The 26,421-nt window shown below is 35.9% G+C and overlaps 2 protein-coding genes across 2 annotated transcripts; one reads left to right on the forward strand and one right to left on the reverse strand.

Moving 5' to 3' along the window:
• Positions 1-8,027: 8,027 nt before the first annotated feature.
• Positions 8,028-9,342, reverse strand: LOC105041661 (small ribosomal subunit protein eS27y). The gene is made up of 4 exons (XM_010918638.3): positions 9,144-9,342; positions 8,920-9,020; positions 8,720-8,748; positions 8,028-8,351 (listed from the first exon to the last, which is right to left on the reverse strand). The coding sequence occupies exons 1-4, from the start codon at positions 9,304-9,306 to the stop codon at positions 8,225-8,227; spliced, it is 420 nt and encodes a 139-aa protein (XP_010916940.2). The 5' UTR covers positions 9,307-9,342; the 3' UTR covers positions 8,028-8,224.
• A 4,035-nt stretch (positions 9,343-13,377) lies between these two features.
• LOC105041786 (ABSCISIC ACID-INSENSITIVE 5-like protein 2) lies at positions 13,378-25,951 on the forward strand. Its single transcript, XM_073253273.1, has 4 exons — positions 13,378-13,512; positions 14,175-14,975; positions 15,070-15,141; positions 25,597-25,951. The coding sequence occupies exons 2-4, from the start codon at positions 14,196-14,198 to the stop codon at positions 25,675-25,677; spliced, it is 933 nt and encodes a 310-aa protein (XP_073109374.1). The 5' UTR covers positions 13,378-13,512; positions 14,175-14,195; the 3' UTR covers positions 25,678-25,951.
• Positions 25,952-26,421: the final 470 nt, after the last annotated feature.

Below are 26,421 nucleotides of genomic sequence, written 5' to 3' on the forward strand. Positions count from 1 at the left end.
TCACATGAGAGATCACTACCTCTAGCACTTGGACCAGGTGGGTATCACATTGGTTGTGGACCATGGAGTTGATTAATAATTATTAGCTGATTGGTATCAATATCTTGTTGGCAATTTGAGGGAGGCCCTAGTGTTCGAAACTAGCTAGATAGCGACATTCCCATCATATATTTGAAAATAATAAATAAATATCATAAGTAGAAAACTTTAAGATTCTCTTAACTACTTTGGGCTCATCCTATAAATTCTTATTGGTCATCAATATCATAATTGGGATGACCTATTATCAATTTAACGCCGAGATGGCAATCGGGTCTGAGGAGATTGAATGTGGATTGGGTTAAAAATCTGTCAAATTGAATCTATTATTGTTAAAAATTCATATATAAATCCCACTTATTTGTTATATGTGTAATCCAACTCAATCTACATAATCTATTTATTAAACAAATCAAGTCAAATTAAATAGACTAAATAGAGTTAATGAATTAAATGAATTTAAATGGAATAAATAGATTAAGTGGATTTGATTAAATATGATAAAAACAAGTTAAGTATATTTTTAAATTGATTAAACAGATCTTCAACAGGTTAAACATATTGGGTTAATGACTCAATCTAACTATTAAATGGATAAAATAAGCCAAAAATATAAACTTGTATCCATCTATTTAATAAATAGATTAAATGAATTAACTTATTTATGATCTAAATCCATTTATGTCAAATCTGAACCTATTTAAAATGGATCGTTTACGGGTCAAGTGATAAATTAACACTCTTAATTTAACATCAGATCTTTATTTTTTCAATTCATGCTTACACTAGTATGATAATAAAATTTTAAAAATATTATTTTCAATTTCGTTGGAGAAAAGTATGTCAATCATCTACTGAGGATCAAGAAGTATTTTACTTGAATGGAGGGATCACTTCTACCATTAGAGGAGGTGTGATATATATTATTTTGCAACTCCACCAAGCCCCATAATGTACACTATTTCTAGCATTGGAACATAAGTTTGTTTGGGTCTGTAGCTCTAGCTCTCATATCACCATATCAACATATGTTCAAAACTTGGTCCTGTTTGTGATAAGAACCGAGCTTGACTTAGCTTTTTATCATGTCTAACTGAGCTTCTGTTTATTTTTACAAGTCTTCTGGGACATGCTCTCTCTCAAGAAAATTTGATCCGAGTACCTCGACAAAAAGAAAATACAGATTAAATCACCAATGAGGTAGGCAGGACTTAAATGTTTCAATATAAAAAATAAATCTTTTTTTTATAAAAAGTGTTAAAATTGGCTTATTTAGAAATTACCCTTTAACATACATTCCATTACGCTGAGCTTGAACTAGATTAGGTCTAATCAAGATTTGTATGAAATTAATTTTGAGCTCAAATTAAGCTTGAGTTGTTGACTATTACTTTGGGCTCAATTCAAGCTTAATTTTGAATCAAGCTAAAAACAAGCCTACTTGATCAATTTGAGAAACCTAAATGGAGTTGAAAAAAACTCAACATTAAATCAATGTCTTAAATGGAAGCTTGATTCTTGATATTAGGTTTTGGTTCAAGTCTAAATTAACATTTAATCACACCAAAGTATAAAAGAATATACTAACCATAACTTTAATCCAATAATCTATTATGTATAAAGTATATTACATATATAATTTAGATATATTGGAGCTTGATTGAACTGGGTTGATTTCTTGCCTCATTCTAAAATTAATTTTTAGGCTTTTTGTCCTGGTTCAAGCTTGGTTTGTCAAGCATCAAACCAAGCTCGATTCGGGTTGTTCTTGAGCGATGCTTGGGCTGCTCTGTTCGTTTGACACCCTAGTGTTAAAGCCCTGGTCTTGTCTAATTTTTTTGCCTCTCTTCCAGGTGCTTCTGTAAAGATATAGCTTTTGTTACCTTTGATGGACTGCAAAAAAGAACACTTTCTCGATCCTTCTCAAATTAAGTACCACAACTCTTTTGAGCAGCATACCACTTGCTCAAAATAGATAATAAAAAAAATAAATTAATTAACATAATAAGACCATAACGGTTGGTTATTTGGAGCCATCTGATTATATTCTAGTTAAAGTAATGCCTATCCACGCCCGCATCTTTGTGGAGACCTAACAATTATTGTGCTCTTTGCTTGGTCGATTCCATTTGGTGGCTTACTTTCCGCGAAGAGATGCCTTTTGTCTACGCAAATGCCCAATCTTTTCATGAGACCCCTCTCCATTTGGGGAAAGAAACGTCACATCGTCGCAAGTGAGAACCACCGGTGGATGTTTCGATCCAAAATGAGAAAGTTTCTAATTATATTTTCTTAAAATTTTTTATTACTTAATATTATTATTGTGGAAGGAAGGATATCATTAGACTCATATAAGAAGGAATCATTTTTTCTACATGAGATATTTTTTGAAAGATAAAATTATGGGTCTATAAATCAAAGCAGATAATATCTCATATGTGGAGCCATGAATTTTTGACCGCAATAATAGCATCTCAAGTAGGAGACCATTCCTGCAAATCTGGAGCTTTTTATGGGAAAAGATCATCCTTTCTATGTGAGGTGCCTCTTAAAGGATAAAAATGTAAGACCCATGGGTTAGAACGAATGGTACCGTGAGCCGTGAGCTCTTGGCCACAACAACTATTATTCTTCCAAAAAAGAAATTATTCAACACAAGCTATTACATTCTCACTACCCTGTATTTCGGTTCACAACAAATGGGATGACTAAGATATGCAACTAGAGGGCCTACGGCGGGCAAAGGTACCTTTTTAGAGTGGAGAGGCCACCTATCAAATGGTAAGTGACTAGGATTCTCGTGTGAGTGTTGTATCACCTCTAATCTTAATCTTGGATTGAGCTCAAAAAAAAAAAAAAAAAAAAAAAGTAGGTCACAATGGATGAGCCCTTAACCTGCTAGTTCTTATCGGAGGTGGTCCTAATTTGGAATATTTTTGATTGATTATACTAAGCCAAATGGTGATGTTACAACTTTGAGTGGCTTAGCTAATAAAAAACATGGCAGTTCCGGTGGTTATCCAACATTACATTCAGCACACAATTAGACATTGTGATGCATGTATCACCTGGGTAATATACCTTTGGATTTTGATTAGTCTTGCATCACGAGCACGAGGTATGATGTGCAATAGTTGTTGTATTGAACTATCAAATAGTTCAATGAAAATCATACTCTACTCCCACTAATGAAATCTAGATATGGCACTCAAGTATAAAATATGCCACAACTTTTCTTTATCATATTGATATCGTGAAGGTGTAAATATATTTATACTTTAAATTGATGGATAAAATGAATATTATTTGATACACGATGACATGAGTTTGCTCAAAAATTGGTCATCAAACTCATCGGTCAGATATTTTACAATCGTCATCGGTTAAAAATATCAAAATTTGATTATTATGTGGTTGTAGGGTTGGGGAAGATGACTGTTGGGTAGGGTTTAAAGTAAGAGGGAGTGTGTAATTGAGATAATATTTTCGGTCTATATATTCCGCAGATGTTTTATAAAAATAATGCTTCAGAATTTATAATTGGACTTAAGGATTGCTCGAATGATATTGGATTTGCCAACATAATAACCGGATCAATCTTTTGCTTTCGATTAATAAATTCATTCCAACATAACCCTGACATTTCAATCTTAGGAATTGAAAGAGATTTAAAAGTACATCTTAAAATACTTTGATGTCAATTAAATGGTATATTCACTACCTCCTATTAAATTTTCTATTTTCAATATATATTTTGATTATAAACTCTTGCTTTGCTATTTCAAGAACATTATTTAATTTCAATTATATTTTCATTTTAATTCTTATTCATGAACTAATTCATTCAATTCCACACTCCACTTGGATCAATAGAAATTAGAATGAATTTAAATTCTAATATTATCTTCTTCTTCTTCTCCTTTTATCTCTACCCTCTTGCACTGCTCCTCTATGCTCTCTGATTTTTTTCCGCCCTCGTTTCTCTTTTTAGATTGTTTTTGGCTGGAGAATAAGAAAGTCATGCTTGTTGGCTTAGTTATTTTACAAGCTATGCCTATTTTTTTTGGGCTAAAAATTCTTATTCCTATTTTATGTAACTAATTGTCATGCTTGGTTGCAGCATGAGGAATAAAGTTGCCATTTGGTGTAAGTTGGATGAATAATATTTTTGCTCTTATTATCACTCGTCTATATACCTTTAGAGGTATTTTGTTTCACTAAATAATCAAGCAACCAAATAGCGTGCCAATAATATACCTATAAAAGCATGAAAAGTTGGACAAATAATATTTTTGCTCTTATTATCACTCGTCTATATATCTTTAGAGGTATTTTGTTTCACTAATTAATCAAGCAACCAAATAGCGTGCCAATAATATGCCTATAAAAGTGTGAAATTTATTTAAGGCTTATAGTTGTACCAAAAGTGATTTATAAAACTGATGGTTACCTTGCAAGAATTTCGTATTTGCATTGGCCCAATGGCAAGATTACTCTATTATGACTATGAAAATAATCTTTCTGCATGCATTGGGAGCCTGTATACTGAAACACCCTCTATGGAATAAAATTGGGAGGAGGGATTCAAACAAATTCCTCCATGTCATAAAAAATACATATGGATTGCTTATGGTTCAATTAGAAATAACAAGAAGAAGAAGTGAAGGATAGTTCTATCCATTGCAAAAAATGAGCTGGTATAAATTGAAATACTTATGAGAGGAATAACTCACAACATGTTAGGTCCGATGCTCATCGGATCACATGATGGCCTGATGTGCCATTGAGCGTCGGATTTACTTCTCAGTTTGAGATGCGACAACGGAGATGGAAGCCTCCATTAGCCAGGATCGATACATGAGAAAGTAAATTCCCAAGCTCGACTCAGTCTCCTCCCATCCGGGAGCTCAATTTCGCCGTGTGCTGCCCCACCCGTTCCTTCTCACGCTGAAAACCTCAATCATGAAACGGAGAACCCTTATTTTTCTTATTTTTTTGATTTTTCTCTTCGGATTGCTTTTTCTTTTTTTTTTTTTTTTATTGTAAAGTAGAATACCATTTAAACCCATCTGTATGTATACTTCTCATTGTTTTAGATCTCAAAAACTGGTCCGCAATTACTTGGCTATGGAAGCCAATGACCGGAGCAATCAAGTTTATGACTTCAGTGACCGGTGGGGGCTCTACAAGAAGCCGTAGTTTCGGAAGCTGTGGTTAATATTTGTTCCTAATATTGGATTATATACTCATGAGTCCATCCACCAGCAAATAATTAGATCGGAGTCCAGTTCCAATCAGATCGGAGTCCAGTTCCAATCCTACCCGTGGGAGACAACAGTGCAGGAGAGTGATCCAATTGGATCAAGAGAAATTTTTTGTGCATACCTGAGTGAAATACACCATCTCATCCAATTGATTCACATAGTCATCATTTTTCAATATACATTTAATGTCTATAAATCAATTTTTTTGTTTAAAAATTTTGTATGATGAAAAATTTTTTAATTTTTAAAAAAAATTATGATATAATATAATCTAATAAAATATTATAATATAAAAAAAATATTTTTATCCAATCACTTTCCTACACTCATTTAATACCTACGCTTTTTATTTAAAAATTTTGAATGACAAAAATATTTTTATTTTTTAAAAAAATTATAATATCGTATGCATATTATGGACACAAAATGTCATAATATGATCATAAAATATCAATTTTTTCAAAAAATAAAAATATTTTTATCATATAAAATTTTTAAATAAAAAAATTAATCTATAAATATTAAATATATATTAAAAAATAATGACTACGTGAATCAATCAAATAAAACGATACATTCTACGTTGAATTTTTTACATCGATGCACAAAAAATTTCACATTGAATTAATTCTCCACGGTGTATCGGCCCATCAAGTGAACCCACGAGTTCTCGGACCTTGACCGGTGTGATCCTTTTTCCGAGACCTTATCCCTGCCCCATGCCCCAGAATAAAGCATCACTTCGAAAGAAAACCACCCAACGAAGTATACGGAGCAGGTTCTTCAGCAAAACAAGCATGGAGGTGATGTCAGAACAAGCCAATTGATACACTATAATTGAGGTGCCTTCTCATGTGCCTAACTGTTAAATCTAATTCTAAATTACCTTTTAAAATTTAATATTAACCTTAAACGAATCAGAAACTATTTATGACAAATGGATCTTCCTACCAGATTCTGTTATAAGTGAAATGCACATGATAATATACCATATAAGCTATGTATTGACTGCAATAATATCTATAAAATTGACAATAATGCATATAAACCTGCATAAAATGGTTGATTATGTAAACTAAACTAAATAAATATGATGGTATTAGACAAATAGAGCAAAAACACCATTTAGATCATTTTACATATATAAATAGTTAAGAAAACATAAGCTTATTTAATCATAACTTACAATTTTTGAGTTCAACTGTTATACCTCTAACCTCCAGAACCAGTCTCCGGAAATCTATATTTGTATACCATTCTCAAATATTGTCTGGAAACATTTAAATTATAGGAGGCACACAACCTACCTCTTGCTCCATCCAAGCAGCAACCAATTTAACATGGTTGCTAAGCACTTCATGTGACAGCATAACCTCTGGCAGCAAGCCAAGATCAACAAAATCCAAGGCCTTGTGTATGACCCTACACCTAGTACCCAACAAGGATCTGAAAATAATCCAGTGTCTGGTGAAATATAGATTTGTTTCGACATTTTTCCCCAGCAACTCGAAGCATTCAAAAAAACAATGTTCGTCATTGATCAATCCCATCAAGCATACTTTGTTAGTTGATTCTATTGGCAAAAGAGAAGCTTATTTGTATGCATACTTTTTTAAAATCATTCTATTTTCGTAATGGCATCCTTCCCACTAGATTATTGACTGATGCCATTAATAAATTATTTGAAGTATCAAATGACCAATCTCTCCTTTTACATCAGTATCCTGGAAAAGTTTATGGGGAAAAAAATCTTTATAATACAAACTAAAAAAATAATAAAATCATCTACAGTTAGTTACTTATTACACTGTCTTCCAGAAATCAGATGGGGCTAAACATGCAACAAACCATAATTAAAAGGATGGTATGCAAAACTCCTATGAAAATATCAACAAAACTATATAGTGCAATAAAACAATGGATAAATTTATCATTTGTCAATATACAGACTTCAGATCAACGTAAATGTACAATACCTATAGGTGCAAATAAGTCTAGACCCAAGGTCCCAAAACCGAATCAGCAACAACTTGGATTCCTATATGGAACTCCAACTCTATCCAATAGGTTATCCTGCCCCTTTTACCTTTTTGACCGCAACTCACAATTTCAGGTCAGGTTCGGCTTGAATTGGTGGGCTACCAGCCCCATTGCCAATTTCCACCCCAATGCGACTTGGCCAGGACGTGGCATTGACAGCAACAACAACCAAGGAGGCCAGACAATAGAGTGATAAAAACATCATCTGGACATCGCCATGTAAAATTAAGGAATGATTGATGACTCCATGATGATGCTAAATTATAGCTCAAAAAAGATAATCATGGTATATGTAGTTCAAAAAAGAATGTGTTTCAAGGAATAAATAATTTGCTAAGTAACAGTTCCAAGCACAACCATACCATAATACGAATTAGCATCAATAAATGCCATTTGTTAGTGCTTGGCATGCTCGAAATGCCATTTACATTGTCTCATGTGGGATGCAAATGCAACGTCCAGCACATTGCAACAACCGGAAATCAAATCATGAGCATAACTCATTTGAACAACAACGGTACTATTTGACACCCAATAAAAAAAAAAAGAGAGAAAAAAAGAGAAAAAGAGCTAACAGTATAACAAACTTATTGGAACAACAACACAAGCATCAATTTTGACAGAAGACCAATATCCCTTTTCTCAATCATATTCGAGGTAATTCAAATATGGGCTAGAAAAAGATAGCAGGAAAATCTTGATGAAAGTTTATCCAATTCACTGACATATTCTAATAACACAAACTCTTCCATCACTTAACCGATTCATTTTCCAAAATTAATTTGCCAGCAAAAGCACAAACTAAACCTTAATTTATGTAGACCTCATTGTTCCATTGAACGCAAACACATCAGGAAAAAAAAAGGAAGTAAACACCATCCTCAGTCTCCTTTCCGCCGGAAAGAACATCCCTCAGTGAGCCTCGCACGCCCTCCAGTCGGCTGGCACAACACAGTCTGGCAGTTCCCACACACCACGACAGTCTGAGAGTGGCTAAACACAGTAGTTCTGCAACACACAAATAGTCAAGAAAGAAAAATAGACATGCTTAACATATACCATCAAAATCCTATAAACCTAAAAATAGTTCTAACATGATTCAGCAGCACCAAAATCATCACAAGTTTAGTGAGTAATAACATCATGACATTTATGATTTTGGTTATGAAATTTTATCTGTTAAAAACCTAATACTAACAGCATTTAATGAATTTATAGTTTCAAAACTACACCATCTTGAAGCAAAGCCAAATGCAAACTCCATTTCTTTCATGGCATCTAGATAGAAGAAATACAAAGAAAGTGGGGGGAAAAAAAAAAAGAAAAAGACAATACTAACAAATAAGAAGAAGAAGAAGATAAAAAAGGGTTCTTACATGTTGAAGCATCCTTGGCACTTGACATCCTATAAATTAAAAGAGAAAACGTTATTAGTACATCAACAGAGTAAAAGAATAATAAATAATGAGATTTTTGAAGGCAAGAAGCGGACAAAGAAATGCATCAAAGGTTTTTTTTTTTTTCTTTTTTTTTTGGTGGGGGTGTGTGTGGGGGGGTGGGGGGGGTGTTGTACTACCATGAAGAAGGAGTTGGGGGATTGGACGAGGCGCTTGAGCTTGTGCCTCCTCTTCTCGAGCTCCGCTGGGGGTTCAGGAGATCGATGTCGTTCGGAAGAACCTATTAATTCCCAAAAGAAATTTTAAGTAAATAAATCGTAAAAGGAATTCCGCAAAAAAGAAAAAAGAAAGAAAGAAAAACCTAGAAACGAATCAATAAAAGAATACGGGTGTAGAAGCTCACCATCTCGTGGAAGTCGAAAGGAAACAGTAGAGATGGATCTGAAACCGAGAGAGCGGCAGAGAAGACGAGGAGGCAGGGAGGATAAAACCCTAACTTCTCCGTGGTAATTTATAGGGCTGAGTGCTGGGCTGTTCGTTTGGTCGATATGGGGAGGTTGATCCATGGATCACAGCCGTCCATTTTCGAGATTGTGGGTCGGTATATGAACCGGGCTGAGGCCGCTTCTAGGCCTCTAGATGGAAGTTCTAATGCCATGATGGGCGCGGATCGTTTGCCATATGGTAATGGTACGTCACACGCTCCATCCATCGCAGGCTGCATGCGCTAGATACGGCGTGCATCGCACAAGACATGACTCCGCACAACGGTGCACGCTGTACAATGCATGATGCGGTGCACAATAGAAAATTCACACATATGATTCATGATGATTAGATTTTTTTTTTATAATAGATGGTTAGACCATTGGATGATGAAAAAAATTATAGTTAACTAGCCATCTGCATCTCTAAGCCATTGGGTTAAGTTTGATAGCTAGCAATTTATTCATATTATCGATAATTTAAAATAAGCTCATTAAATTATTATATTTAAAATATTTTTTGGGAGGCAATGCAGATTGCCTTAATAATCTACATTGCCTCTCATGATACGAGCTAGATAGCTTTGAGAAAGGATGGATATTTAGATTATTATTTCTTTGGTAATATTGTAAAAAAAAAATAGATAAAATTATCTCTAAAAAAAATCATACAAAATCGATCTCTCCAACCACGATGGCGCCACCGACAGAGGCTAGCCCCACCATTGCCTCCCCCTCTCTCCATCTCAATGGGCTTCTCACATTCCTCTCACGACCATGGAGACAGCGACAATGATGAAGAAGAGCACGGGCTCCTCATGAACTCCAAGACCTCCAAGGAGAAGGTCCTCGAGTAAGAGCCCGAGATCTCCCATACCGCATCACTGCCTCTCCGCTCTTTCCTAGCTCTCCATTGCCTACACCCTATACTTCTTTGACCCCTCCATCTAGGTCTAGGACCCTCCCCCATCCCAATGAGCTCCTCCCGTTCCTTCCACGGCCATGGAGACAGGGACGATAATGATGATGACAAAGAGGAGTGCGGTTTCTCACGAACTCCAAGACCTTCAAAGAGAATGTCGCTGAGCAAGAGCTCGAAGTCCTCCCATGCCATGTCGCTGCCTCTCCGCTCTTCCTTCAGCTCTTCATCGCCAGCACTCCACACGTCCTTGGCCCCTTCGTCCAAGGCTGGGACCTTCTCCCCATCCCAATAAGCTCCTCCCATTCCTTCCACGATTGTAGAGACGGTAACGATGGTGACAATAATGAAGAGGAGCGGAGCTCCTCATGAACTACAAGACCTCTAAGAAGAAGGTCCTCAAGTGAGAGTCCGAGGTCCCCCCATGTTGTGTCGCTATCTCTTCGCTATCCCTCCAGCTCTCCGTCGCTGGCATCCCATGCTTTCTTGGCCCTTTCGTCCGAATCTGAGACCCCTGCAACATCTTTCTCCCCTGCCTCTGCTTGTGTCTACGATCTCATCCGAAGGCCCCATAGACTGGGCCATGAATGTGCTCCTTATCGCTTGTGGTGAGTGCGAGGCTAGCCTATGGATGGATCTAGTTGGCGAGCAGTGGCCACGCGATAGGACTGACCTCCAAAGGAGAGTACTAGGCTAGGACTTTGGCCGTATTCAAGGTATGAAGTTTACTTCTATGCACACATCGCCGTTGGATCAAGTGAGGGCCTCTGCGGCCTTTATTTTTACCAAACATACAATAACTTGAATTAGAATATTTTAAAATTTTAATTTTATAATACCAACTGTAATATTATTTATATGTACCAATATTACTGACAATTTAATGGGAGCAATCTATTTTAAAGGTAATTCATATTATCTTTCAAGAATGCGTAGCAATGCACCAAACACGATCTTAACTATCAAGTTAACAAGTAGATTAAAGCAATTTTTTCGATGCACGTAGAGTGACCCAAAGCATTTTCTGCACATAATATTTAAATAATATTGAAATATCAATTATTGATATATTGCAACATCAAGGTGAGAAAATATACATAGATGCTGTTGGTATTGTTTCCTTATATAATGAAATATCTTTTTCAGCTGAACCAATACAAGTTAAGGAATCCGTAAACATCTTACCCTAAAAAAAGAAAGGAATCCATAAACATGTCCTATCTACTGTCCCTTTTTTTTCATAAATAAGATTGCTATTTACAAATTATTGTTTTCTAAGTTGACATCAGTGATGATTTTGGAAATCTTGATATTTTTGTTGTGCTTAGCATTCTTGTATACACTCTTTCTCATTATAAATGAACTGCTCATTCTCACCATCATCAATGGCATAGAGATTGATCTTCCACCTCGTAGCATTAGTAACGCTGCATCAACCATGAAATCAATTTGCAGACATGAGCCTTTTCTACCATCTAACGCCTAATTATAAATGCATATTGGTCAAGCCCATACGAAGGATATTCAAAATTTTAAATGCAATTAACTTACTGAGTTGATTTAAGAAATATAAAAGTTTACTTTCTATGAGCATCCCCATTATTGCATTGCATCTGTTTACTGGAATGAGTGTAGAATGGAAATAAAAATTTCAACCACGATCCTATTCCAATGTTTGATATGATAATAATCAATGGAATCATATCTTCTTCGAGATCATTATTCCCCCAATTGAAAGAATAAAAGAGGAAGAATTATCATTCCAATGAGAATAGAAACAATTTTTTTTGGAAAATAACTTAACTAGTAACATTTATAGTGTAGAATATCAAAATAATTTAATTGATATGATTTAATTATTAATTTCAACAATGTAAAATAAAAATAATTATGGGGATCAACGTCTTCATTAAAACATTATTTTCTCGGAAAATAATAAAAATATCAAGTAACATGCTTTATAATATTCTGTGAATTGTTACATAAAAGCATACTATGTATTATACTAGCAAATGGAAAAGGACAGTTCATCTTAAACAAATATATACATATAAATGTTGACCATATTGGTCAGAAAATAAAAATATATTAGATAAATATAAAAATCAAGTTAAAATGTCATTTTAGTCATATAATAAATATATCAAAAAATAGAGCAATCTCATAACTCATCAAAATACCAAAGAATACAATATATATATATATATATATATATATATATATATATATATATATATATATATATATATATAAATTAAAATTGTAAAATATAAATAAAAAGCATAAAATTCAATAAAACTAATATAAAATTGATTACATTCGAATAGTAATATTATATATTGAAATTTAATTATTTTGTTCATGTTCAAGATGTTGAAAGGAATTATAATTTCTATTTCCTATCATCCATTTCGGTTTGCTTTTTTATTTTTCTTAATTTTCAAAAATTAAGGGTGTCTGGTTTGCAACTGGAAGCAGAATGGGAATGGAAATCAGAATGATTTAAAATCGGAATGGTCAAAATTTTTGAAGTATTTGGTTCATGATCGGAATTGGAATCTGAATCAAAATTGGAATGAAAATTAGAATCTATAGAGGAGAATAGAGATTGAGTTCTATATAAATTGAGCCATTCCTATTCTATCTTGAAATCAGAATCAGAATGGAATTTTTCTCAACCAAACGATTAGAAAAAAATCACCCATTTCGATTTCAAATTCCTATTCTTTCCAACCAAACACCCTCTAAAGATAAAATTAAATACCAGCAATGCATTACCAACAGAAACAAGAAATTAGCTGAGTCCAACAAATATTTTTCCCTCAGTGTAAGTGGCCGGAGTCAACCAGATGGCACTCCTAAATGACCCTAACCTTGCAAATTATGGGAAGTGAATTAACCAAGTGGATAGCCATTGCTCACTCCATTCATAAAAAAAAGAACATAGCCATTACTTGCATAAACGAGAGGGAGATATCACTCCAAGGATCCAAATTTTAGCACTCAATGCACCAAAAATAATGGCCATGAGCTATGAGTCCACCCATGGGAAGGCCGCGTTACGGCTTCTTAAACCGCCAACGCACTGAAAAATCCGTCTATAAAAAACTAGCAGTGGAAATTTTTTTTTGGGTAAAGGCAGTGGAATTTTTTTTAAGAAAAAAAAAAAGAAAAGAAAATCTCAACTATAGCTCCGGTTCCTACTGATTGGAAGCCGAACGGCCCCCATCTCTCTCCTCTTATTTCTCTTCCTCTCTCCCTTCTCGTCATGCTATATAATCCCCTCTTCCTCTACTTGTTTTAATCAAATCGCCACCGCATTTGTTCTTATTCTCTCTTCTCCACATTGGCTCTGGCATGCTTTGGAGGTCAGGCAGAGTGCTGATCATGCTAGCTTTTGTTTTTTCTGTATATATAAAAAAAAGTCCCTACTCAATTTAGAGTTCCATTCTTATTATTCTTGGATTTCTGAGTTTCGTTGTGTTTGTTTTTGCCTTAGTTTGGAAATCTGATTCTTTTGTCCTTCTAGTGCATGTTGAATTATCCTATTAATATGGAATATCTGCAACTCAGATTTGATCTTTAATTTCTCATTAATTCTCTGTTTTTGAATATTTTGTTTTTATTCTTTTTGTTGATTTTTGGTCTTTTTCTCCAATGTTGGATGGATGGTCTTCGTTTCCAAATTCTCATATCCACCCGACTGAAATTCTCTGAGTGTTTGCATTCGACTTTTGTAATTGATTTCAACAACAGATTTATATTGAAATTTGTTTTTGTGTTCATCCTTGATGTAAAATTGGTGCACTATTAGTTTTTATTCAGTTGGTATGAACTAAGCTTCTTGCAATCTTGTATAGTCCTTCTTGTTGTTGATATATATATAGTGTGTGTGTGTGGTATCATTGAATGCTTTGGATTTATAATTTGAGTTGAATCAATTTTTACAATGCATGCGAAGTATTAGATATGTTAGGAAGAATCATATCCTGTAAAGTAGAACTAAATTTAAGAAACTTTGAATTTTCAGATACTAAAGTTTTAGTTGTGAATGGGGCTCAGAGCCATGGTTTCCCCCAATAGAGGTCAAGGACCTCAATGCCCACCCCCTTTCGTAAGACAAGGTTCAGTGCCCAACCTCACGCTTGATGAGGTTCCAAGCCACCTTTCAGAGCTTGGTAAGCCATTGAATGCTATGAACCTAAATGAGCTATTAAATTCAGTCATGGCAGTGGAGCAACATATTCATGCCCCATCTTCGTCATTGTCATCTGCCAGCACTGCCCAACCTCTTTCTGAAAATTATAACATGAACTGTCCTCTTATCCACAAGACTCTTGATGAGATATGGCAAGAGGTCATCCAACTAGAAGGGCAAGGCAATACCGAGAGTCCTGCAACATTTGGAGAGACTACACTTAAGGACATCCTGGTTCGAGCAGGTACCATTAACATGGGATCTTCGGGCTGTGGAGGAGTTGAAGGGGATTCGCAGGCTTTGTTCTCGGTTGATCCAGAACAGCAAGAGGATTGGCTGCAATACCAATTGGCTGCTGCTCAACAGCAGCAGCAGCAGCATCAGCATATGGCTCTACTGGGCTCAGGCTTGTCGGTATTAGGGAATGCAATATCTAATGCAGGGTTTAGTGAGATCCAACAAATGGGGCTTCCTATGGTGTCCATGGCGATGACAAGAACTACCTCATCAGACTCACATACACCTACAGAGACACATCGGCCTGATGAGATCGTTGATAAGAATATTGAGAGGAGGCAGAAGAGGATGATAAAAAATCGAGAGTCGGCAGCTAGGTCGAGAGCAAGGAAACAGGTGAGCTTCTTTTTGGAATGAACATAAGATGTTATGTTCCTTGGATTGATGGAATGATGGTTCCTTTTTTGTTTTCCTTTCGGGTTGATTGCAGGCTTATATAAACCAGTTAGAAGAAGAGGTGAGACAATTGACAAACACAAATAAGCGGCTCAAGAAGCAGAAGGTATGGAAACTAGTGAACTCCCTCCTGATTTGTGCAAGCAATTGACCCAGCCTTTTGTAAGATTTTGGGCTTTTATGACTTTCATGCATCATATGATAAACTTGACCATTTGGCCAATATCAAGATAGAAATTCTGGTTATTCTTGTTATACTACTTCAGTAACAATGACTTTATCAACCAACATAGTATTTCTCACCATGTCAGAGTTTTTATATGCACAAGTATTACCAAGGGACCACTCATGTGAGTTGGTCTTTATTTCTTAACCTTTGAGATGTTAATTTCCTCATTTCTTAATTAAATGTATGCTCATTACTGGTAGTATCTAAATTGCATAAATGCCTTCAAAGATCATAATGCCTCATTTCCGATCATGGTAATCATGCATAAAAGGCACATAACAATATCCAGCATGGTTTTACTCTAGCATTTTGTCCATTTTGAACGACTTCCATTTGCCCCTTACAAGTGACTGACAAATTTGGTATCACATCCAACGTTCTTCTAAGAGGCCCATAAGGAAGGATTTGAGTTCGGCTTAGGCTAAGGAGTTGGAAGATTGCCGTAAATAAGTCAGAAAATTGATAAAAAGAACTCCCTAGTAGTCAAGTGACGACTTCTCTCATTGCCTCTAATTCCCTCTTTAAAAATTCTGTCTTTTAACTCCCTTCTAGCTATTCATTCAGATCAGAAAAAGTGGTATTGATAACTCCCAACAGGCTGCAACCATGTTTTCGGTATCTGCTATCCAGAAATAGCTTCTCATGTAGTCTACTTAGATTATTAGCTGCAACTTTAATCCTGGAATGTTTTAAACTTTACCTTTCTTCGAGGAAGTTAACTGAATTTGAGAAACTCTCCAACTGAATATATTCATAACTACCTCCTTTCCTTTACAACTCAAAAGATTGGGAAAATATCTAAAACTATTACCGAAAGTATTTTCCTACAAAGGTCGCTATTCAAGATCCTCTTTCACCACATAGCATGATCAGAACATGCCACATGAAGAAGTACTCATCAAACCCGCATGCCTGACTTGTCAATCTCCATGATCAACATCTGAATCTAGCCTCTCCAACTATGATTAGAAAGATTAAACTCCACCACTTGGTGATGCCCCGCTTCTTGAGTGAATGGATGCAAGAACCTATAAGTTCTAGTTTATATATTTGATTTGGGCAGAAGACTTATACATAGCACATTCTTTCATTGGTTACACCACTAACTTATTAATTTGTCCAAAATGAAAGTTGGAATTATATGCTGCCTATTGCTGCTAGGCTTAAAATCTCAAGTTGGAAGATTGGATGAAGCTATGCTGGAGTGACTGTAGCGATCTGATCCGAGTCTTGTTCGAAAGAACCTGCAAAATAAGTCAAAAATCGATGAGGATCCTCCCAACTTTGACCCTCTGATATTTAAGTCGGTTTGAGCCTCGAGAATAGGAGGTGAAAAAAATAGAATAGAGAGCTGGAGGATTTGTGTGGAACTAGAGGGTTTGTGATTTTGTGGGAGCTAGAGTCCCAGCGGCAAAATCTTCTTCTTGTTTGAGCTCTAGTTTGAGCTTGGGACTTAGAAGTCAGAACTTACCTGGAGGATCTTCTGGCCCTCTATTTATAGAGGGGCTGATTAGACCGTTAGAAAGTTTATTAGGCCATTAAAAGCCAACTGTAAGTGAGCTAGAGCATGGTTGTATATATTAGCTGAAAATGAGATCATAGTTAGCTGTATATGTCAGCTGGAGATAAGTTGTAGTATGGTTGTATGTGAGATCGTGACCAGCTGTGGCTTAGTTGTAAAGATTATGACGGACTCTCGCAAATGATTGTTGCCGCTAATGTAACGGCTCATATCGATAAAAGATTGAGGTGAGATCAAGTATCATATGAGATCGGATATTTCAGATATATGAAACACTTTACTTCAGATCGGTATTTATATGAGTTGAAATGAGTCAAATCAGTATTTATATGAGCTGATCATAATACTTCATCAGAAGTTAATTCAGGTAGCTCAAGTCAGTATTTAGATGAGCTGGATTGAGCGAGATCGACATTCAACTTCTAATTCATATTGACTTTATATGAACTCAGCCTCCAATTCAGGTTGACTTTCTTATAAGCTCAGCCTCTGGTGCAAATCGACTTTATATAAACTCAGCCTCTTGTTCAGGTCGGTTTTATAATAATCTCAGCCTCAAGTTGAAGTCGGTTTTATGGTAACCTAGGCCTTAAGTTGAGGTCGGCTCTATGATGAGGTGAGGTGGGGTAAGCCCCACGATACTTGCCCCCCACTTCTGAGTCCAAAGAAGTTGTTTTGGACGAAAGAAGTAGTTCAAGAAATAAGTTCTCAGCTTGTTTAAGATAATAAATTTGTACCATTTAATTTTTTAAGTGAACTGCTCGTAATCTTGAGTAGATCGAAAGATATCCACGATTCGGAGATCGATATTTAATAGAATTTGATTTTTCAAATGAACTGCTCGTAATCTTGAGTAGATCGGAAGATATCCTTGATCCGGAGATCGATATTTAATAAAACTTCAAAATAACCTCATTTCAAAAATGATAATAGAATTTCAAGATAATTTGATCTAGAGATCGATAATAGAATTTTAAAATAACTTTGATCCGAAGATCTGTATTTGATAGAATATCAAAATAACTTCGACCCTAAGATCGGTATCTATATGAGCTGAAAGATAATATCGATTCGTAGATCGATATTTGGGAGATCTTATCTCTGTTTATATCTCTCGAGGTCCTATCAATCCAAAGATTAGATTTGGAGAGATCTTATCTCCATTTGTATCCTTCGAGTCTCTATCAATTTGGAGATTGAATTTTCATAGATCGAAAGATAATATACAAGAATAAACTCATTAGAGTATTTTTTATTGATAATACTTTCAAAAAATTTTAGAAACCTGCATACGGAGAGATCAGTATTTTGCAGAATAACCTTAATCCTGAGATCGGTATAACCTCAATCCAGAGATTGATATTTTATAGAGCTGAAAAGATAACCTTGATTGTGATATCAGTATTTATGTGAGCTGAAATATAACCTTAATCTTGAGGTTGGTATCTAATAGAAATCTAAGATAATCTCGATCTTTAGATCGGTATTTGATAGAACTGAAAGATAATCTTGATATTCAGATCGGTATTTTATAGAACTGAAAGATAACCTTGACCTTCAGATCGGTATTTTATAAAACTGAAAGATATTCTCGACCTTCATATCGGTATTTTATAGAACTAAAAGATAATTTCGACCCTTAGGTTGGTATTTTATAGAACTGAAAGATAATCTCGACCTTCAGATTGGTATTTCATAAAATTGAATAATAACCTCGATCTTCAGGTTGGTATTTTATAGAACTTAAAGATAATCTCGACTCTCAGATCGATATATTATAGAACTGAAAGATAACCTCGACTTTCAGATAGGTATTTGATAGAACTGAATGATAACTTCGACTTTAGATCGATATTTTATAGAACTGAAAGATAACCTCAACTCTCATGTCGATATTTTATAGAACTGAAAGATAATCTCGACCTTCAGATCGATATTTTATAAAATTAAAAAATAACCTCAACCTTCAGATTGGTATTTGATAGAACTGAATGATAACTTCGACTTTCAGATTGGTATTTTATAGAACTGAAAGATAACCTCGACCTTCAGATCAGTATTTTGTAGAACTGAAAGATAACATCGACTTTCAGATCGGTATTTGATAGAACTGAATGATAACCTCGATCTTTAGATCGATATTTGATAGAACTGAATGATAATCTCGATCCTCAGATCAGTATATTATAGAACTGAAAGATAACTTCGACCTTCAGGTCGGTATTTGATTGCACTGAATGATAATCTCGATCTTCAGGTCGGTATTTTATAGAACTAAAAGATAATCTCCACCTTCAGATCGATATTTTATAGAATTGAAAGATAATCTCGATCCACAGATCGATAATTTATAGAATTGAAAGATAACCTTGACCTTCAGATCGGTATTTATAGAATTTAAAGATAATCTCGATCTTCAAATCGATATTTTATATAACTGAAAGATATCTTCGACTCTGATATCGATATTTTCAAGATAACCTCGATCTTCAGATTGATATTTTATCGAGTTGAGAGATAACCTCGATTTGTAGATCGGTATTTGAAAGATCTTATCTCTATTTATGCCTTTTGGGGTTCACCAATCCAGAGAATTGGATTTTGAGAAGATCTTATCTCTATGCCTCTCGGGGCTCTATCAATTTTGATGATTGGATTTTGAGGAGATCTTATCTCTATACCTCCCAGGGCTCTACTAATCTTGAGGATTGAATTTTGAGGAGATCTTATCTCTTTGCCTCTCGGAGCTCTACTAATCTTGAGGATTGGATTTTGAGACGATCTTATTTTTATGCCCCTCGGGGCTTTACCAATCTTGAGGATTGGATTTTGAGGAGATCTTATCTCTGTGCCCCTTGGGGCTCTACCAATTCTGAGGATTAGATTTTGAGGAGATTTTATCTGGAGATTGGGTATCTCACCTTCTGATGATCCTTTATTGAACCTTTCTATTGAGGTAGATTTTTTCATGAGCTAGATCTCCTGATAAGCCTCTATTGAGCTTTCTGTTGAGGTTGGTTTTTTCATGACTAAGCCTCCTGATGAGCCCCTATTGTTTTTTTTGTTGAAATCGGTTTTTTCATGAGCTTAGCCTTCACCCTTCTAATGAGGTTGGTTTTTTGATGAGCTAGGCTTTCTGATAAGCCACTGTTGACCTTTCTATTAAGGTTGGTATTTTTATGAGTTAGGCCTTTTGATGGGCTACTGTTGATCTTTCTGTTGAGGTCGGTATTTTCATAAGCTCAACCTTTATTCTTCTAATGAGGTCGGCTTTGTGATTAGCTAGGCTTCCTGATGAGTCTCTACTTAATATTCTCCTTATCTTTGGACTTGATACTCTTTTGTTTCGGTTGATATGCTCAAAAATCCATTGTCCTGCAAGAAAGAAATAAAATAATAGATAGGGCTTGAGAGTCTATTACCATGGAGGCTATGCATTTTGTTTGAGAACCTTTGGATTCTGTTGACTCATTATTCTTTGCCTCGGCTAGGATTTAAGCTTTGGTTTAATTTGGACTTATTTTTGCTTTTTATTGGCCTAATTTTGACTCTAGTTCGATCGTAATTTTGATTTCACCTTGGTCCTATTTTTGTCCTTTGATCCTGTAAGAAGAAAAGGAGAGAGATAGCAGATGGAAGCTTAAGAGCTTTTTACCATGAGTTTTTGTTTGAAAACTTACGAGCTTTGCTTGACTCCTTATTGTTCAACACGGGCTTGATCGGTGCTTTAGATCATTTTAATTTTGAGTGGAGATTAGACTTTCTCCACTCTTTTCTCTCTCCCTCTCTCTATTTTTTTTTAGTCGATCTTGATCTAATATGAACTTTGGGAGGCATCAACAGGCCTCCTCAGCATTGTCTAAGGTCGAACATTTGCGAAGACCTCGTGTGAAGGGGGAACCACGTGGTCAATCTCCCAACTTTTGTCCCGGGTCAGTGGACTACCATCCAGGATTTTCTTCTTATTTTTTTAGGTTTCTTCCTTTTGTCAAGTTGGTGAAATACCGACCAGGACTTCCCCCCTGTTCTTCAATTCGGAGAGTCCTTTCTGTGATAGTTAGTGATATGATGACCCCTCGGGTGGTCGATAAGCCGTCACTGTTCTGACAATATTTTCATACGAGGAAGCTCATGAAAGTCATACAGCAGTGCAGGCGATAGCTGTTCTATCGGAGCTTGGCCGTTGGAGGTGCATAGGAGTGCAGTAATTTTTGATTCAGTAGAATGCCGACATGGGTGGTTGGGCATCGGGAATCATGCGGACGTAGGGGCTACCGACTAAACTAGTGACCCAGTGGGATTTGGCTCCGAGAATGCGTGTGGACGCAAGGAAGGGAACCAAAAATCCTCGGGGCCACCAATCCGACAGAGTCCATCGTCGGGAATGCACGCGGTGTGGAGAGGGGAGCTGGAAATCATTGGGATGCCGCCGATCGACGGTGCTTTGGCACCGAAAAGCTCATTCGTTGCCAGACGGTCGCCGGTTGGGAGCTTCACGAGTGTTGAGAGGCTGCGGGTGGAGGGAACCGACTCTTTTCCACCCTCCATCTCTCCCTTTCAGCTTTTATTTTTTTATTTTTTTCTTTTTTTTTGGGTATCACCTATAAGGCGATGTGATGGGAATCATTGCACCCATTGGATGCGAGAGAGGCAAGCCATGGAAGGCTGCTCATAAGTCCTCGGAACTTGAATTTCCTCAAACAGATATCTCCTTTGGACTAACTTTCTTATCTTTGTTTGATTTTTGCTTTGGCTCATGGGATCAAGAACCTGTTGACATGCAAAAAAAGAATAGAATAATAGATGGGATTTGAGAGTTTTTTACCATAAAGGTCATGAGTTCTGTTTGAGGGCTTTTTAAAAAGAAAAGTTGAAAAAGATATTCTTATCCCTTATCATGTTCTCGAGCATTGTGTCTGACCCTTTGATTTTCTGAATTGATGAATATTATCACTTCACAGTATGTGGGGAACGTCTCCATTAATGCCATTAGTTGATAGCTTAAGGCTTTATGGGTGGTATAGTAAAGTGATGTGATCTGATAAGGCTAGACAAAAGGATCTGAGTTTTTGTGGGTAAGAATTAAGAGATTAAAGAAAATTTTACTGAAGGTTTATCGTTAGTGAGCTGCCTTTTCGAAAAAAATCTTTCATCTGCCCTCCAATCTCTATTCAAATGGAGGTGAGACGGCTTCTAGCACATCTCTAAAGGGAGACGATCAAGGCATCGAGTTGCTTTATGCTCTTTGATTCATCATTTTTCATAAAATTTTTTGGTCAAGTTCTTTCTCTAGCACCAATCTGTTGCTGTGAAACTCAAAATCTCAGACGAGCAAATTGGATGAAGCGGTGCTGGAGTGGCTGTAGCAATTCGATCCGAGTCTCCTTCGAAGAAATCTACAAAATAAATCAAAAATCGATGAAAATCCTCCGATCTTTGATCCTTCGATATTTAAGTCAGTTTGAGCTTCGAGAACAGGAGGTGAAAAAAGTAGAATAGAGAGCAGGAGGATTTGTGTGGAACTAGAGGGTTTGTGACTTTGCGGAAACTAGAGTTCTAGCAGTAGAGTCTTCCTCTCGTTTGAGCTTTAATTTGAGCTCGGGACTTGAGAGTCAGAACTTACCTGGAAGATCTCTTAGCTTTCTATTTATAGAGGGATTGATGAGGCCGTTAGAGAGTTTGTTAGGCCATTAGAGGCCAGCTGTAAGTGAACTAGAACATAACTGTATGTATTAGCTGGAAATGAGGTCATACTTAGCTGTATGTACCAACTGGAGATAAGTTGTAGCATGGCTGTATGTGAGATCGTGGCCAGCTGTAGCTTAGTTGTAAAGATTGTAGTGGGTTCTCACAAAATGATTGCTGCCACTAATATAATGACTCACCTCAATAAAAGACCGATGTGAGATCAAGTTCATATGAGATCGGATATCTCGGATATATGAAATACTTTGCTTCAAATGGGTATTTATATGAGTTGAAATGAGTCAGATCGATATTTATATAAGTGGATCATAATCTTCACCAGAAATCAATTCAGGTAGCTCAGGTCAGTGTTTAGATGAGTTGGGTTGAGCCAGATCGGCATTCCACCTCCAATTCAGATTGACTTTATATGAACTCAGCCTCCAATTTAGGTCGGCTTTCTTATGAGCTCAGCTTCTGTTTCGAATCGACTTTATATGAACTCAGCCTTTTGTTCAAATCAGTTTTATGGTGACCTTGGCCTCAAGTTGAAGTTGGTTTTGTGGTGACCTAGGCCTTAAGTTGAGGTCAGCTCTATGATGATGTGAGGTGAGACAACCCCCATAACACTGCCAATTCTGAATTTTGCCTCATTGATACAGCTCCAATCTTCATTACTTCCTGATACAGTCATACAGACAAAGGCATTCTTATCACCTTACTCTTATATGACTTGTCAAATTCAAATTTTAGGGTTTTAGCTCACTGTTTTTCTTCTCTGCAGTCAATATCTTGAGCATTTCCCCCTCCTTTGAAAATCTGACCCATATCCCTTTACTTTCCTCAACCATTCCAAATTGCGGAGGTATTTCATGCATGATGTTAATCAAGGCCTGAACAACAAATTCTTTTTCCTTGTTGTAAATGGACCATGTTATTAGGCCTTGGATCCAAGTCCTAGCTTCAAAGCATTTTCCCAAGTGAGATTAAACAATATTGGAGGTTTCACAAAATGGCTTCAATTTAACCGCAAAATCAACTCTTCTTCCATCCAATAGAACTAGCCTTGTGCTTAGCCTATAGGACTCTTGTTTATCTATCACCTTTCCAGAAAAAGGTAAAGGAGGGAATTACAAGAAAGATTGATAATCACCACTGTGCTACTGATGTGACATGTCACAGGATTGCATGCAGGAATTAAGACTATCGATAGTTTCCAGTTGTTTAAAGAAAATTAGGTTAGAGAGAATTGAGAGATAGGAGATGTTGGAGTTCTTATGAACCTTTTTATGTTGCATCAGCTTTAAAATTTATTACAGTATCTTGTACATGGAATCATGGGCGCAATTGGATGATCCTACTTTAGCCAGTAAGACCAACATCACCACCTGAGACTGTGGCTTTATTGCTTACTTCTCTGGTGTTGGATCGAACTTAACTAGTCAATAGGCCTCTCTTTGGATTGCTCGTTGGAACCTTCAGCTAAGTCTTTGATGACCTTCATTGTCCAATATTTGGTTTTTTGGCATCGGCAACCTTGGTAGGTGAAGCTTAGTGTGCTGGCCTTGGAATCTGCAGGCAAAGGGTCCATAGCTAAGCCAACTTCTGACCTGAAGACTCATAGCACTGAGTTCTTCACACTTTCTACCTTCCCCCCAGCTCTTCAATGCCCAAACTTATTTTCTATCTAAGTTATCCTCAAACATCCATAGACGTTTTAGTATGAAGCCCCAATGACGTGCTTAATGATTATTCACTTCAAGTAATAGGAAGTAAAAACACAAGCTAGAGTAAACAAAGCACCAAGTTTTAAATGGTAAGCCACCATTGGACTCCATGTCTAGATCATGCAAAACCAAGAGGGGAGTTATCTTTGAATGGCATTTCCAAGAGATAATAACTAATTGTATCTTAATGATTATGTCAGTTCTCTGAAATATAGGAATTAAGCAATCTTTGGTGGATGGTTCTCAGTTTATATGTGAGACAATCAGGGTGAGATCGGAAAGGCCTCTCCTCAATCAAGCAGCAGCCTGATGTGAGATAGATACTTCTAGAAAGCATATTTAAATATCAACATTTGATTTAGGAAAAAACCTGGTAAGTAAGCGTATTTCAAATCAATGATTCATTACCCCGTTCAGTTTGTGATAATATGTTGGTAAGCTCTGTTTTTGGTAGGTTGGTTAATTAAATTGAGATTTTTGGTCAGTTGATCTGAACATCCTCTTAGAAAAGGACTCTGAAGTATGAGAGACTTGGTGGCTTATTCAAATTCTGGAGGCCATAAAAAGGTGTTTTCAATAATATCAAGAGCATGAAATAATCTATACAAATGTGTTTGCAGCTGAAGTTTAATGGATGGTATCTTACCTTTGGATTTTAGATGCATATTTCCAAACAAAAAACAGAGCAATTGGATTTGCACTTCAAGGATATCTATTAATAATAAATTAATAAACACGTTTGCTTCTGGAGATAATGAATAGGTTGATTACTTCATTATCTTCTTCTTAATATTCAAATTGTATGGTTACTTCTTGAAAAAGGGGAAATAGAATTGTTTTCCTTCCTCAGAAAATTACAGAGGCTTCATGTAAAACATGAGGTTTCTGTTGCTGCGCATGCTACAATCATCAATTCTCTTTAGATAACATTAGACAACAAAGAATATATATATATATATATATATATATATATATATATATATATATATATATATATATATATATATATATATATATTGCAAACTGTTCACTCTAAGAGAAATGGTTATGGAGACAGATGACCACTTCTCTCATGATACCACTTTGAACTAATCTGTGCACAAATCACCTTTTTAAATAACCATTGTGATTTGCTTGATAGGGTTTCCTTTCTCCTTTGCCTCAATAGTCATCTTTAAGAAGAAACCACTTGCCATGCTGTTTTCCTATGCATTTCTTTGCCTATCTGATTCGGCTGCTTTTTGTTAGTCTTTGCGAAATGTTAATGGTGATTATATTGCGTAATCTAGTAATTCAGATTTTTTTCCCCCTAGTGAACATAATCTCATTTGGAAGGAAGACTATTTGAAGAACTTTTCTAAAAGAATTGAATGTTTCTAATTCTTTTCTTTTTTACAGGAAGGAGATATGTTATTGCATTTAAGTACACCTTCAGTGCCAAGATACCAACTGCGGCGGACTAGCTCTGCACCATTCTAAAGCATGTTCCACTAGTTCTGCTTCTGTGGTCAACATGCACCAATTTTGACAAGGGATTCATTTTTGTTTCTGAGGACTTTCTTCGAATATTAAGCAATTTTGATTCGTTTCAAATAACTCAGTTCTATGTAAATGTATTCTTGCTTGAGTTTCGAAAAGGAATAAAAACAAACAGAAGGGGCAAGAAAGGGTTTCAAATCAAATTATTGAGGTTTCGTCATAAAGCTGTTTCCTCCCCATTGGGAAGTTTTATCTTCATTTTTTTATTGTTACTGACAACAATTCCTTTTTTTAATTGCATGGTACTGAATTGTTGCATTTTTGTGTTTACAGATTGTTCTCCTCATGCTATTATCTGATGTTTGTTTCATAATTTATTGAGGTCAATACTTCTTTCAAACAAAAGAAAATGGAGATCAATAACTTATATACATGGAGTGCCAATAGGACTCCATATATTTAACATCATTTTTTCTTTGTTTTTTGATGTAAATGATGGCAAGCCATCAAGTTTCATTAAGCAAATGAAGAGTTACATCAAAAGGTCCTCCAAGCAAGAGGAAAGAAACGGGGGAAGAAAAGGATGGGCAAGCACCCAGCAAAACAACCCGGAAAAAAAAAAAAAAAAAATCCAAGCACAGACCACAAGTAAAATGACAACAGAGGATATAAAAGTGGCCCAAGGAAAGTTAATGGCCAATGGGGAAGCTAGGTGGGAGTTATAACTGGAAAAGTTGATGGCCT

The sequence above is a fragment of the Elaeis guineensis genome, chromosome 3 (assembly GCF_000442705.2).
Source record: "Elaeis guineensis isolate ETL-2024a chromosome 3, EG11, whole genome shotgun sequence".
Classification (NCBI taxonomy): domain Eukaryota; kingdom Viridiplantae; phylum Streptophyta; class Magnoliopsida; order Arecales; family Arecaceae; genus Elaeis; species Elaeis guineensis.